The 15,965-nt window shown below is 40.7% G+C and overlaps 1 protein-coding gene across 5 annotated transcripts in view; it reads right to left on the bottom strand.

Moving 5' to 3' along the window:
• The window catches only part of LOC125457479 (multiple epidermal growth factor-like domains protein 6), a 299,945-nt gene that overhangs the window by 86,348 nt on the left and 197,632 nt on the right, over positions 1-15,965 (bottom strand). For all 5 annotated transcript variants that reach the window (XM_048541696.2, XM_048541697.2, XM_048541698.2 and 2 more), the window contains 2 exons: positions 6,839-6,961; positions 1,021-1,146 (listed from right to left, as the gene is read on the bottom strand). In XM_048541696.2, coding sequence (XP_048397653.1) covers positions 1,021-1,146; positions 6,839-6,961 — 249 coding nt within the window. The remainder of the gene's footprint in view (positions 1-1,020; positions 1,147-6,838; positions 6,962-15,965) is intronic.

Here is a 15,965-nt window from a genome sequence, read left to right as displayed (position 1 = left end):
GTGTGAGATTGATGGAGAACTGAAACCATTCGAAAGCTCTCCTCCTTCTTTTTCTCCTGTTGGTACATGGTCCAATTCCAAGAAATTCAGCGGAGGTAGTGACCTGCTGCTTAGACCCACGTCTCTCGTCTGAATGCTGTTATGTACTTAGCCAACATCCTCATGGAATTGGAGTTTACGAGGGCCCTACTGTAGGTCACAACCCCCGTACCTGAATAGAATTAGACTCAGCTGTTAAGAAAGAGGCAATATGACTGATGCTGATTCAGGCCTGACAGTGCTGTAGATGAAAAGTGAGAATGTTTGAGTAGAATTCACACATGCGAGTCTTTGTTAGTCATTGTCCCACTTAAGGGTCAACTGAAATTCAATGCCACTACTCTGCACAACAGCACTTTGGGACTGAGGAACTGTGAGGCTAAGGCAGCAGTCATCAAGTTTAACACGGTCAGATGTGATACCATCAAAAGTCTGCATAGCCAGGTTCAAGGTCTGCACATGCTCATGCATTTGCTATTCCACAGCGTTGCTCACTTTATCCATGCTTGAGGATGTTATTATCCTTTTTATTGATGGCCCTGAGGGTACAACCCCTACAATGCCACAAACTGTGAATAAAATTGTCACTCTTCAAATCATTTTAGGTTTAGATGAAACAGCTGAATCAGTTATTGTTCCATTCAGTCCAAGTGGGATTAATATTTGTGAGAACCTGCTTTTCTTTAAATAAAAAATCTCTTTTGTTGTTAAAAAGGGCTAGGGTCAGTTCATACATTACTTACCAATGTAGTGTGCCATTTGTTAATCATTAAAACTCTTAAAAGAGACAATTTTATAATTCTCAGAAGTTCAGAATGGAACAAAAGCTACCCTTCCTTGCTGCTTCTTTCTTTGTAACTCGATAGCATGGTAGAATTCTGCCGCTGCTTCACTTATTTTACATAATGTACATAGCAGGGAAAATTGCAGTATGTGCTTAATAGGGTAACAGTGTGTAGTACTGTGAAACTCATAGCTTACATTCACAGTGCTTCCCATCTCTCTTCAGCTGGTAGTTCTGTTGACAAAGGCACTGGTAATGGTTTTCACTTTTCTGCACGCACTCATGCTCACAGCCACCATTGTTCGTCGAACAGGAGTTGACAGCTAATTTCAAAATAGAAGACACAAATTAAGATTTAGAATCCTTTGCTTTTGAAATCACATTAGTGCCAAATTTTCTGTGGCCCCGAATGGTGACTGGTGAAGAACCGCTGAAGGTCACTCCATCGTTAATGATTTAACTCACCATGTATTCATGTTCAGGTTATTTATATGATACAACCACAATCCAGCCAGAGGCCCCACCATTTGCAGAGTCTATAGCCCAGAAGTGAGGAAAATGAACTACTACTGTAGTGTGGTCAGGAATTCCAGTTACTATCCGAACATTGCAGCTAGAAGATTCGTGACTCTCCTAGGCTCAGAGAAATGATGTTTCTAGCCACTCCAACTGTGTCCTCAAACAGGAAATGATAATAAGAATATCAGCAATGCCCTTTCAGAATGAACTGTCATGACCTACACTTATTGCAAATAGAGGCTATCAACACAACCCCCAGTTCACAAGGCAAGGGGAGGCAGAGATTCAATATTGCAGATCAACACCTGTCCAAGCACTCCTCAAATATGTGCATTTCGAAATGCAAAGGTTATGAAAATCAATCCTACTGACTCCTGTCTCAAAACTCTGAGACCATGCAAGTGATAAACATTTTCTTTTAAAACAATTAAAATAATTAAGAATTATGGATTCAAGGCACAGGACAGCTCAACTTTAGATATGAAGAGGTCAAAGTACAAGTGGTACCCACATAGCTAATGAGCACTGAAAGTCACTGGAACTGTCTATTTAATTAATGTTCCAACTTCAATGGAGATAACAGTGATCCTACTAATCACAGCATCTCCTAACCTCTAGGTTCATCTGAATGTTATTCATCTTTCCGAAGACTTGAACATTCACTCAAAGTGATCACGCTAAGGTGCGGTTAAGCAGAAGAAGCATCAAATAACAACAGTTTAACTTTAATACCAGCCTTGCCTTTAATAAGTCTATGACCTTTTAGCTTCAAAGTACTGCTTGTTTAATGATGTGGAAAAAGCCAGGACTTTTTTTTCCTCCCTGAGGTAAAGTTCCTTTTTCGTTCACTCCCCAATTCGCTTCAAAAGAGACACTTTGGTGAATGTTTTGCTGCAAACACATCTCCAGTCTGCTGTGTAAGAGAATGGGACGGGTTTATTGCATTTGGCAGGTACCACACAAATTAACACTTATCCATCAAGGTCTGAGATAGAGATCAAAGCATTGGGGATTTAGCAAGAAAAACACAAAAAAGGGGCTGAAAGGTAAGGAAAACAGAATTGCACAGTTATGGTTTACAGCCTTGAGGATGGAATTCTAAACTTCACATCCTGTACAGGCTTTGTGAGGATTATTAAATACTCCTAAGGCAGAGGTGATTGGGCTGGAATATGACATACAATGGAGCTAAGGTTTTCCAACCTGAATGCCAATGGCAACCTATTAAAAATGAGTGTGCTACTCTTCGTGGTATGCTCTAAAAATATTACAGCTGTCAAGTCAGTTTCTGCTCCAGATTTTTAAAATCACTATTGATAGGCATGTTATGCGATGCAAAACTCTACCAAAGTGTGTAATGCATGTGTGGAAATACTACACACAGGAAATGTAGTGCAATTGTGTAAAATATTTGCTTAGGAACCCTGCTTCAAATTTCTACCTTTAGAAGTTTGTTAACTGTCTCTGCTGACAGGATAAAGACAAAATATTACTATACTGCCACCCTGATTAAACTGTCCAAAATGTAACACACCGTGATCAAGCAGCATGTAACAAAACACTGGTGGTGCGTAAAGTGGGACAATCCAATGGTAGATAGAGAAAGATTGGGGTAGTTCAAAGTGGAACAAAGTCACCAAAGTTTGAAATGCAAAGGAACTATATCTCTCAGAGTGAGTTTACCAGGTGGATAACGATACTTTCTTACTTTTACATGAGGAGTTGAACAAAGGGGGAAAGGAATATTGTTACAAAGTACAAGTGGTCATGACGAGCAAATGAGGTCAGCAGTAATGAGATTACTCAACTGACAATGTGTAATAAAAAAATTGCTGAGCTTGACAGTGGTAATGAATGATTACTGTTCGTGTAGAAATGAATTGAAGGATAGCCTCATTCATTTCATTGCTCATTTTGCACTTATCTGAGCAAGTGGTTTAATCATGTTGCCGTCTGATCTTTTTCAAAGACATCTCTTTTGTACATCTCCAAACGCTTTATGTGTCTGAAGGGCACAAAAAGCAAACAAGTTTTATCTTTATATTTTACCTTATAATTTTGTGAGGGAGTCTTAGAGCCAAAGAGTCATACCGCACAGAAACAGACCTTTCTGTCCAATTAGTCCATGCCAAACACAATCCCTAACTAAACTCGTCCCACCTGTCTGCTCCTGGTCCATACCCCTCTAAACCTTTCCTACTTTTATACACATCCAAATGTCTTTTACATGTTGTAATTGTATACACATCCACCACTTCATCAGGAAGTTCACTCCATGCAAAAAGTACCCTCTGTGTAAAAAATCTATCTCATGTCTTTTTTTTAAACTTCTCTCCTCTCACTTTAAAAATGAGAGCCCTAGTCTTGGAATTCCCCAGCTTAGGGAAAAAAAATAACTACCACCAACTCTATCCATACCTCTCATTATTTTATAAACTTCTGTCACTCCATTATCTATCAGCTCTTCTCTTTACCCTCAAGTCACAGACTAAGTCCTGCCATGCTGCTAACCTCTATCAATGTAGTTCACTGCCAATGGAGACAAAACAATCCAGGCACTCAGCTCATAATGCAAAGCAGCGGCAGTTTAACATGATGTGACAGTGTATCACACAAATTCAAACAGCACAGTCATATTACAGAGGGTCCCTGATTTATAAACATCTGATTTTTCAACGCGATCTCATGCAGTGACGTAATTTCGAAGACCAGACGTACAAACATTTCCTGTACTGAGAACGGCGCTGTTAAGCTGTCCTGCATTGTGTTCCAACTTGATTACAAATCAACTTGCAAATAGACTCCATTGTGGAATCTATTCCCAAGCTGGGACTGCCTGCATGCTCAGCTAACAAAACAGCTTGGTGATTCTGCAATGGCAGCAGCAGCAGCACAATGCCCCAGGCAGCTCTGCAATATTGTGTATTGTCTGCTATATTGTGTATTTAAATACATAGGTTAGATTATTGAAGAGGAAGGAATAATAGAATGGCAATTCAACTAAAGACCCTCCACATCTCTTCCCAAAAATTAATATCACTCCTCCCTATCTACCCGTAACCTTCTCCTGTCCTACAACCCCTCGAGATCTCTTTAATTTTCTATTTCTGAAGTCTAAAACATGGCTAATATATTTCTCCCCACAAGTGGCACAATGCCATTGGATGTTTAGAGCCTCACTTCTTACAGTCCATCTGAAATCTCTCCTCAAATCTGCTCTATCTGACTCCTCCCTTTCATTCTTAAATCCTACCTATTGTGGACAAAGCTCTTGATCATTTGTTTGCAAAGCTTCTTTTTATGCACTTTGGTATTAAATTTTGTCCGATGTTACTCTGTGAAGCACTGTGGTTACTGCATTAAAAGTTGCTATGTAAAACTACATTTTTGTTATTAATATTAAAATATTATCAGCCTGGGGGCCTATTCTAGTACTAGAGAAATCCTGTCTAGATTAATTCACCATGACAGTAGAATTCAAATAAAGACAGGGGATAAAATGGGTGAGATGTTTAGATGGGCAGACATCCATTTGACAATGTCATGTGTAGCTTTAAGGTTTGGAGGCTGATGCAGGGCTGAATTGAACACTATATTCTGCTGTTAGATATTTGCAGCTCCATAGGTTGGATAATATGTTCACAGGGAATGGGTTAGGTCAGTTGACCTGCTGGCTACAGTCTATCAGATTAATGGCAACATCATTGGGTTCGATCCTTGCGCAGATTGAGATTGACTTGAAGCCTGCCGCCTCAACTTTCTATCTTGACGTGTTCGCGGTTCGGTGAATAATCACCAAAGACATTCCTTTGGGCATAGGATTCAAGAGGGACATCATGCACAGTATTGTTCATTTGGTACCAACTCAGTGATAACCCAACTGGCACACCATGAATAAATAAGGAAATAAGGGCAAAACCAAAATTAAAGAATAAGAAATACATCAAGTATATTGTCAGCTAAGGACAGAATGGCCAAGGGGTAGTTTTAAAAATGAATACTTTTAAAAAGGAAGCAACTGTAAACTACAATGTTAAATTAAGAATTAATAAATAGTAAATAACTAAAAAGGGATACAGGTAGTGCCACTAAGGGATACACGTCATAAATTCACAGAAAATTCTATAAAAATTGAAGAACTATTAAATGGTTTCCAAGAAATCTAACATGCCAGTCAAGACTATAAAATGTGATGATACTATGGTTTTCACAGTTATACAATGTCTTGATTCTTTTTCATAAAGAAAGGTTGAGATGTAGGTACCGAGCAGTGTGCTCAAAGCCATTAATCAACAGCTTCTGAGGCCTTTCAGACTTTTCTTTTCAAGTTGGAACTATAGAAGCAACATTAATGGGTGGGTCAGGCTCCCACAGAGGCAGGGATTTTTAGTTTCAGCTTTCTGAAATTGCTGGGATCCTGAAGCTGAATGTGGAAGCTCTCATTCCCCTCTGTGTTACAGCTAAAAGCTGGGGTTCTCTTTCTGCTGCTAGAATTGCATATGAAATTATTTGTTTTACCGAACTTACCTTTGCTAGGGGTGCGTTTATCAGACGTTACTATACTGGAACTGTTAATTAGTAGTAGATAATCTATATGATCTTGTTAAGCATTTCAATACAGTTACAGATAAGCTAATTCTTCTATTTTTGTTTTTATTTTGTTTGTATTTTAACTGTAGTGTAATTATAAAATGTGTTTTACTTAAAGGCCATAGTTTGACCAATCAAACTGCATCTGGAATGTAATGCCCTAAACTCAGCTTTAAAATAAGAAAAAGTTAAGGTCTAGACTATTTTCTTGATGTATTTTGAGGAAGTTTGGTTGGTTCATAACAAGAAGATCCAAAAAAAACGTATAGACATTCCAGATAGAAGTGAGTTGTGGGCTGATGATCAATAAACTGGCAAAACTCATGACAGGAAAGAAATACCTTTGGGTCTGGGTGGATTGCATCCAAGCATATCAAAATAATTTAAAGTATCAGTGCTACTATCATGGTTGCACAAAAGAATTATTCAGAAAGGCAATAGTGCCCGAGTACTGGTTGTCAGCTAATCCGATTTCAATATACAAAAAGATAGTTCGAAGAAATTCCAGCTAAGCATCCCAGTGAAGCATTCTCTGATTAAACGTGACACTGCTTAGATATGTGCTTATAAAGTGCCCTTTATATCATATCTTGCCTCATAAGCAATTTTAATGCGAAATATTGAATTTATCTAAAATTATAACACTGTGAATAAATCTCAACTAATAAATTTTAAATCATTTTCTTCTTACAAAAGAGGGTCAGGGTGAAAGCAAAACGGAAATCATTTTCTTTGAACTGCACTTTCTCAAGATGTTAATGCATAGCAAAGAGGCCATTAGATTCACTGGGCTCTGAAACTGCATGAATAGAGGGAGAAATATTCAAAGTGATTGCTGAGATTTATAGAAAAGAGGACAGCAGGTCACATAATACATGCTTACCATACATCTGTGTATAAACTTACTGATGCATGTGCGACCATCTGCGTGGATCTTGTACCCATACTCGCATTCACAGTAAAAGGACCCTTGGGTATTGACACAACTTTGTTGGCAGCCTCCATTGACCACAGAGCATTCATCAATGTCTGCATAGCAATAGAGAAGTAAATATTCAGGCTTGGGCAAAACAGAGCATAATAATATTTTGAGGGGAAAAAAAGACTGCTACATTAAATGTAAAACACACCATTAACTAAATAATTGGTAACCATTCCTGGTGATTCGTCTGTAGTCTGTGCCAAGAATGGTCAAAAGTTTCCTCCTAAATTGAGATGCTCTGGCTGATCTGAGAAGGGAAACATTGGATGGTAGCTGTATTCACATTGTTCTTGGCATCACTAAGCTGCTACCCAGAGGTCTTGGAAGAATTCAACAGCTTTCCCCACTGTCTGGGAATGATACCCCCCACAGTATGATCTAAGGTAAAATATTCCTTCAAGCTGTGCTGGGCACAGTATAAATCTGCCATTCCAAAGTGCAGTCATCCCTATTTAAAATGTCCTTGCCATACTAGAGTACTCGAAAAGAATTGGCTTCCATTAAAGAATTCAGCTTAAACCATCTAAGAAGCTTATTGCATCTGATAAGATCTCTCTTTGATGTAATAGATACAGATTTAAGTGTTCATCTGCACCCATTTGCCAGCATTTGGCTCATAACCTTCTAAACCCTTCCTATTTATATACCCATCCAAATGCCTTTAAATGTAATGATTGTACCAGCCTCCATCACTTCCTCTGGCAACTCATTCCATACACACACTAACCCTCTGTGTGAAAAAGGTTATCCCTGAGACTTTGTCTATTTACTCTATTTATGACCCCCATGACTTTATAAGCCTCGATCAAGGTTACCTCTCACCCTCGGATTCTCCAGGGAGAAAAGTCTCAGCCTATTCAACCTCTCCCTATAACTCAAACCCTGCATCCCTGCAACATTCTAGGAAATCTTTTCTTCACCTTTCAAGTTTCACAAAATCTCTCCTATAGCAGGAAGACCAAAATTGAACACAGTATTCCAGAAGTGGCCTAACTGATGCCCTGTACAGCCACAACATTACCTCCCAACACCAATACTGTGAAGAATGGGTACCACATCCGAGGTAGGGGGCTAAACAGATTATTACAGTTAGGTACATGTGAAAGCAGTTGCAGCATAGAACGTGCTGTCAGAGAATCTATTTTATATTTTAGGCTTACTGGCACACAATTCTACAGCATCACAGTAAAAAGAGTAATGGCTACTTCCAAGATAACAAAGTGTGGAGCTGGATGAGCACAGCAGGCCAAGCAGCATCTCAGGAGCACAAAAGCTGACGTTTCAGGCCTAGACCCTCCCTCTCTGATGAAGGGTCTAGGCCCGAAACGTCAGCTTTTGTGCTCCTGAGATGCTGCTTGGCCTGCTGTGTTCATCCAGCTCCACATTTTGTTATCTTGGATTCTCCAGCATCTGCAGTTCCCATTATCTCTAATAGCTACTTCCAGTTGACATTGGCACAGTAAAGAGCTAAGAGCAAAAATATGGATTAAAAACAAGTTTTGCTGGGGACACTGAAATTTTACACCAGTGCAACTTATGGTATTGTGACTCACTTGAGTGAGGAAATGAACAATAAATTCAGTAACAACTCAAGTTGCAAACAATTAAACCCATTTGACAGCTGTAGAAAGAGTAAAGGCCAAAATGCAAAGGAAAAGCAATTCCAACCAGAAATGGCAAGGTGCTCAGAGTATCAAACCCTGGAAGCTGATAACTTCAGCCTTCAGTTAAGTTTGGGACTGTAGGGACAGAAGCTCCAAAGAGCTTTCTACTCAGCTTTATACAAACAAAATGGAAAAGGAAACTATCATTATCAAAGCAAAGCCTGGATGGTCAGGAAAAGATTTGGTGCTTTTACTGCTTAGAAAATCAAATAAAATGACACAACTCATCTACTGAAGTAGTAGTGTACTGAATGAAGGTCACTCTGTCTGCCTATCACTTTCTCACACTAACAGCAATGTCAACCATACCTTCCCAAAGTCTCTGAAATATTTGTGAGGATGTTTGCCATTGTGTGCATTTGTTTCCTCCACCAGCAAAAACACTGACACACACCAGTGCAGGTTAACAAGAACTGCCCCCCTGAAACATTCTTTACATGAAAGGTAATTTTACATTTTGCAAATATGGATATCAGCCAAAGCAGGTCAAGCTATCTAAATCTGATCCTGTGCTCTGTTTCTATTGGGAATCACTAGACAGTGATGTGAAGCAGAAACCAGGCTGATTTATCCCCTCATTAGCTCAGGGCACTAAGAATACATGTAGCATCCCTGACATCAGTGTAGCAATAATTCATGAATTCCAAATGGCTCCTTAATTGATAAAACATTACAGTACAGAAAAAGGTCACATGGGGAATCAACTATTCTGTGGACAGCTTTTCCCAATGGTGTCATCATGAGGTTGCAAATATTGTACAAAGCGACAAAAGAGAGCAGCACTTCAACTTTCTGCAGAGTTTTATTTTATTCATTTTGCTTTGGAGAATCAGAACTGTCACTATGCCAAGGTCAGAATTCATCTTCCTTTCTCCCCGGTGCAGAACTTTTGTGAATAGGTGCATTAGGGAGACTATAATAGTGAATCACAAAGGAGCTACTTTACAAATGGATAAATCTTCTTCATGTTAAAGAAGATTTATTAAAAAGATATAGGGATATCTAAGCAGCAGACTACTTTTTCTCTGCAAATTCAAAATCCATCCCACAGTCTTGAGTGTATAGTCTGCGCTGACTCTACAACGATATAATGAGGCATTGCCGCAATGTTAAAGGTGCCATCCTGTGAATGAGGCATTAAGCAGTGACCCCGCCGACTCCTCAGCTGGTCTTATAAAATGTTATGACAAGACTTTGAAGAATAGTAAGGCAATTCTCTGGGAAGTGAATTAATTGCTGCAAGATTCCTAGCCTCTGATCTGCGCTTGTAGCCACAGGATGCATATGACTAGTGATAATGGGATGAAGGGTCTAGGCCCGAAACGTCAGCTTTTGTGTTCCTGAGATGCTGCTTGGCCTGCTGTGTTTATCCAGCTTCACACTTTGTTATCTTGCATATGACTAATCCAGTTCAGGCTTTGAATGCCCCCGGGTATGGATAGTGGAAGATTCAGTGATGGTAACATCACTGAATGTCAAGGGGCAATGGTTAGATTCTGTCTTTTTGAAGATGGTCATTGCCTGGCACTTGTCAAAGAAAACCTGGATACTGTCCTCAGTGAGGAGCAGTTGCTTGAGGATTAGGAGAAGCCGGCCATCCTCAGGCTTATGTGGAATCATCCACTCCCCAAAATTAGGCTGTTTGATGAGGGAAGACATCTGAAGGTCTGTAGTTGGGAGAGTGCGAAAGATGCCTGGGAGATGGGACCCTGCGGTTTCCTATGGCTGCCCATAAGTAAACCAAAACGTCTAGGCCACTTCTAGCCCTGGGATGACTGACCTTAGAAAGACAGCACTGTTTTACTGTTCAGGTCCAGGGCTAATATTGCACACGGGCCTTCATGACATCATTAGAAGCCAATCAGCAAATTCAAAGATGAACAGTTCTTTTCCACCTGCATTGTAAAATTACAGCTGATGGGATTGGGAAGGGAAATCAACGGCTCCATTCCTCTGGCACAGTTTAAACACCCTCATGCCCAGTTTCCACATGGGGAGAGGGGCAGGGGAGCATTAGTAAAATCCCCCTGAATGTTGCACTTTGCATGCACCCAGTGTGAGACTTTCAATCAAAAGAATAAACCTGAAACAGAATATAATAGGTGTTTTTTTTGCATCCCTGTTAATGTCAAACTGCTCCACAGCTAGATGTGTGCCTTCCCCCTTATTCGGCAAGAAGGTCTACCTCACGCAGCTGCTGACCTATTTAGGTCCCTAGCAGCATCATTACAGGATGCAGCAGCCATGACTAGGTCTACGAGCAGGCCCTGTATTTTCAGTCCCATAGCCAGGATAGTAGTCAGTGTTAGGGTCCAGTGGTGGGAATGAAAGGGGAGCACCACAATAGAGATGGGCTTTGGAAGGGCTGAAAGTGTTCAGATGTAGCATAGAAAGAGCACTTATGGAGCTGGAAGCAGACCTTGGCAGGAGGGTGCAACTGACATGGAAAGTGAGCCAGGGATAGAGGCATATCCCTTTTCCAGATCACTTAAGGTCTAAGCAAGGTGATGTGCCGAGTAGCCATCCATCACTCCCCACATCCCTGCCTCACCGCCCCACCACCAACTTGTCTTTGAGTTCCTCCTGATGACAGGAAAATTGAGTCCACAGGGAGTCAGCTTTTACGAGCTATTTACCAGCCTCAATTAGTATGAGTTGAAAACCACTCTAGGCCTTACCCACAATTCTGTGTAAATCAAAAGCAGGTTGGGGTTGGCAGGAGAGGAGTTTAATATACTCCCTCATGCACTACCTGCAACCCCACCAATGGGAACCATAAAACTCTGCTGCTAGAATATAAGGCAATTCTCAATAATAACTCAATATTGTCTTATACATTCACACACACGACAATACCAAACCTTTGTTCAGGCCCATCTGGTTCATTACCGTCCTTTAAGGAATGAAATCTGCCGTCCTTATACAGTCTGAACTATATGTGACTCTAGACTCTTCATCGCTCCGTGAACTGCCCTCACAATTCACTCAGTTCTACCAAAACAATACACAAAGACAGAATAAGAATAGGACAAAACTGACCTTGCAGCACTGATCAAGGCATTGGGTACGATCAAGGATCACCTATTCCTTTTGACCCTTTAAAGACCTCCTCACTAATGTTTGGGGACTAGTTCCAAAATAGTATGGTTCAAAATTAAAATATAACAAATGCTAGAAATGCTCAGCAGGTCAAGCAAACAGACAAGAGATAGAAGGATTGGAAATCAAAGTCCCCTGCCAGGTCTGGTTTCAGCAGCGAGGAGTCATGTAAAATAAGTTCAGTGGCCAGCCCAGCACTTTCCAACCACTCCCTGTAATAGAGGGTGAGCAGATGCCAATGATTAGCAATTCATCCACCGTATGTAAATAAATAGTGAACTGAGCTTAATAAAAGAACAAAGGAACAAAGAACAAAGAAAATTGCAGCACAGGAACAGGCCCTTCGGCCCACCAAGCCTGCACTGATCCAGATCCTCTGTCTAAACCTGTCACCTATTTTCCAAAGATCTTTATCCCTCTGCTCCCTGCCCATTCATGTATCTGTCTAGACACATCTGAAATGATGCTATCGTGCCTGCCTCTACCACCTCTGCTACTTCCAGTTGACATTGTCATAGTAAAGAGCTAAGAGCAAAAATATAGATTAAAAACAAGTTTTGCTAGGGAAACTGAAATTTTACACCAGTGCAACTTATGTATTGTGACTCACAGTGGGACACTGGCAGCGGCATGGCACAGTGAGGCCTGGAGCAAGACTCTGATGGATGCTTGGTGAGGGCTGGAAAGCCCTGAATGTGCTGCAGCAGTGGAAAGGAAAGTTGGACTCTCTTATTCTAAGTTAATGTGAACAGCACCATGTATGTATGGTGAAGGTACACACTTTTCACTGTAATTTTACATTGAATAAGTGACAATAAATCATTCAATTCAATTCGATTCAATTCACTGCACACATTACAATATGGCTGGTGGGCTTTGTGTATGGCATTCAGGACCCTGGGGCAACTTGTGATGATGTCATGCAGCTGCAATATGGAATGTACACAGAGCAGCATAGGCCGAGTTGGAACACACTAAATGTTGCAATCTCTGGAAGCACATCAACAGACTGTGAAAATCTACATGGACAGGAATACACAAAGATGACAGATTAGCCATTAACTCATGTCACAGCCTGGTATTCCTATGATTCCCATATACAGGAGTACTTAGTACTGATGTCTAATAGTTATACTTGAAGTCCAAGGCTAAAGAGAGTTTGTGACTTTGCATTTTCTTCAACCAAGCTCTCTCAAACATAAGCTCAAAGGGTAGCATCAAACCACACAATAAATGTGCACGCATTTGTATGGGAATGGGCTGGCTGGTTTTAAATGTCCACGCAGGAAGGGGAGTGGTCTGTGGCATAGTGGTAATGTCATTAAAACAGTAATCCAGATTAATATTCTGGAGACAGGAGTCCAAATCCAACTGTGACAAATTGTGAAATTTCAATCAAAAAAAAGTTAGCCTAACAGCAACCAATGAAGAAGAAAATAATATCACACCTGGGAGGGGTCTTGTGCTGCAGCAATAGTGTCCCTCCTTCTGAACCAGGAGGCCATTGTTCATGTCCCACTTATTCCAGAGGTGTTTAATAACATCAATAAAAGATATAAAGCAGACTTGGGAATGGGTCTGCAAAACTGTCTGTCCGGGGCTGGGACCAGCCTACATACACCACAAAGTAATGGCTCTATTTTGGCATTCAACAATAAATGATGCTCCTTTCCAGTTGGGCTTCCCAAGGTATTACACCAACCCTTCCATCCTTGCTTGCCTGATAAAATCTGAGCCTCTAATTCCTTTCTACCCTGTCCCTCGACTCTAGTATTCCTTCTCATTGTGAAACGCTGGGCCTAACCTTCTCAGGCCAGCCACATACATCATTGGCCCTCTTCCTGCAGTACTGGCAGTGTATTTTACCGGGCTTTGGCACTGCAAGCCAGTTAGATGTGATAGTAGATGCCAAAGGTGGAACTTACTCCTGAATGAATTAGCCACTGTTAACAATCTAGCCCAGTCACGGCATATTATGGCTGTAAGTCAGGTTTTCGAAGAGCAAGTTGGCTTCCAGTTCCCCCAGTAAATTTCTGGCCCCAGGTCACAATCTTGGAATTGCCCTACAAATGGCACGTGGTATGCTGCAATACGAGTAAGCGGCTCAGCGCCACTTTCTCAATGGCAATTAAGGGTCAACAAAAACTGTAGGCCCAGCCAGCATTACTCTTGTTCCAGGAACGAATGAAAATAAAGGTCTCCTGATGTGAATTCTGTCTCCAGAGTTGGTGACAGCTCATTTTGTTGCTCATTGTGAAATTTCACAACAAAGAACCCCTAGTTCTGAGGATGGGTCACTAGACCCGGAATGTTAATTCTGTTTTTACCTTCACAGATGCTGCCATGCCTGCTGAGTTTTTCCAGCAACTTTGTTTTTGTTTCTGATTTACAGCATCCACTATTCTTTCATTTTTTTTTGTTTGTAATTTTTTTTTATACTCCGTCCAGTTCAAATCTAGGTAATATTACAGTGGGTTTCAAAAATCACCAGGGCATTTCAGTTTTCCTTGTTGGAACCTGTCACTTGGATTTTCCTCAGCATGTAGGCAATGATACGTGCTGTCTCTTTCCTGAATCATGAATTTCATATCCAAGCTCCTTTCAAGTCTTATTCCTGATATTTGTAACCTTTGTGATCAAAATACCTGGCACTGAATGTTTTGAAAATCAATAGTAAATGTAGGCCAGTTGGAAATAATTTGGTTCCTTTGGGAAGATGTTGCTGAATAATCTGCATGTAACAGCTAAACCAGAATACTCAATGACTGTTTAATAGTTTATTCACCGATGAAATCTGATTGAGCCAAAAACTGAAACTGACACTTCTCCGCTCTCCGTACTCTCAGGACCAGTGAAACACATCCTGAAGCTCAGTTGTCAGCTATTTAAGAGAGCCTCATGCAACAAACAATGTGTGGAATGAATTGCTGGTGCAGGGGCAAGCTGCAAGTTAGAGGCTTTTTATTTTACTCAGGTTGTATATAATTTATGAACTGCAGCTGTAATGATAAATAGCGCCTCAACAACAGATCATTCACACAGATCAAATGATACAACAGCATAACCCTATCTTGCCTGTATACATTCACAAATATAAATCAACTCCAAATGAGCCTTTTAGGAAGCCACTATGGGTGGATTATTTTGGATGGCAGCGTTTCTTACTTCGCCATATGGAATAACTGCACAAAGGGTAGTATCCTGTTACCAAGTCACCCCTTACTTACACATACACAGTACATGGGCTCTGACCAGCCAGCTCAGAGCCAGTACCTAGAGTGAAGAGAAGCTCTGAATCCCCTGTTTATATGCCAGCCAGGTTGATAACCAAATCAGGAATCTCATACTCAATGAGATCCACCTGGCTCTCATTCCAATCACTATATCATATGAAGAGTGAGCAAGGAATATGTCCTTTTTAATACCAGCTACCCCGCAGCAATCTGATCTTGTCAGGATGGGCATTAACTAGAGCCTTGGGTGACACAACAGTCTCTCTCTACATATGCTGCCAGACCTGCTGAAATTCTCCAGCATTTTCTTTATTTGATTGCAGTCACCAACAAGATCAGCTGATTAAGGTGGACTGTTCTTGATACAAGCAAGACCTGTCATTCTTCAGATTCAGATTTCTGAAGGTAGTAAATAGTTTTAAAGCAATTTTGCTTTTCTAAACATTCTCTCAGTAGATTCTTGTCCCCACACAGTCATAGAGACATAGAGGTATACAGCGCAGAAACAGGCCCTTCAGCCCAACTCACCCATGCCAACCAGATTTCCTTCCCTAAATGAGTCTTATTTGCCTGCATTTGGGCCATATCCCTTTAAACCTTTCCTATCCATGTACTTGTCCAAATGTCTTTTTAAATATTGTAATTGTACTTGCTTCTACCACTCCCTGTGGCAGCTTGTTCCATATATGCACCACCATTGTGTGTGAAAAGATTGCCCCTCAGGTTCCTTTTAAAGCTTTTCCCCCTCTCGCCTTAAACCTATGCTTTCAATTAACGGCCACATTTGAGTGTAAATTCACCACTTCCCCAATGACCTGATTCTCCAGTTGGTCACAAAGATAACTGGTCTCCTGACTAGGAAAGCAATTTTGGTGGAATACTAGTTAAAAGGATGGTCTTTGAAATCTTACATCTGTCCTTGCCTCTAAGCATCATGGATCCATCTCTCCATGACCCACACCCTGTGAGGAGAAAAAAGCAGTTCTCATTATTGGATCTCCAGAGGAATAGCTCACTGCAGGGACACATTCTGACATAAATACTTCTGATTTCTG

This window comes from Stegostoma tigrinum, chromosome 14 (assembly GCF_030684315.1).
Source record: "Stegostoma tigrinum isolate sSteTig4 chromosome 14, sSteTig4.hap1, whole genome shotgun sequence".
NCBI classification, from domain to species: Eukaryota; Metazoa; Chordata; class Chondrichthyes; order Orectolobiformes; family Stegostomatidae; genus Stegostoma; species Stegostoma tigrinum.
The sequence above is the reverse complement of the archived record's forward strand: the minus strand, read 5'-3'. Positions and strand labels throughout refer to the sequence as shown.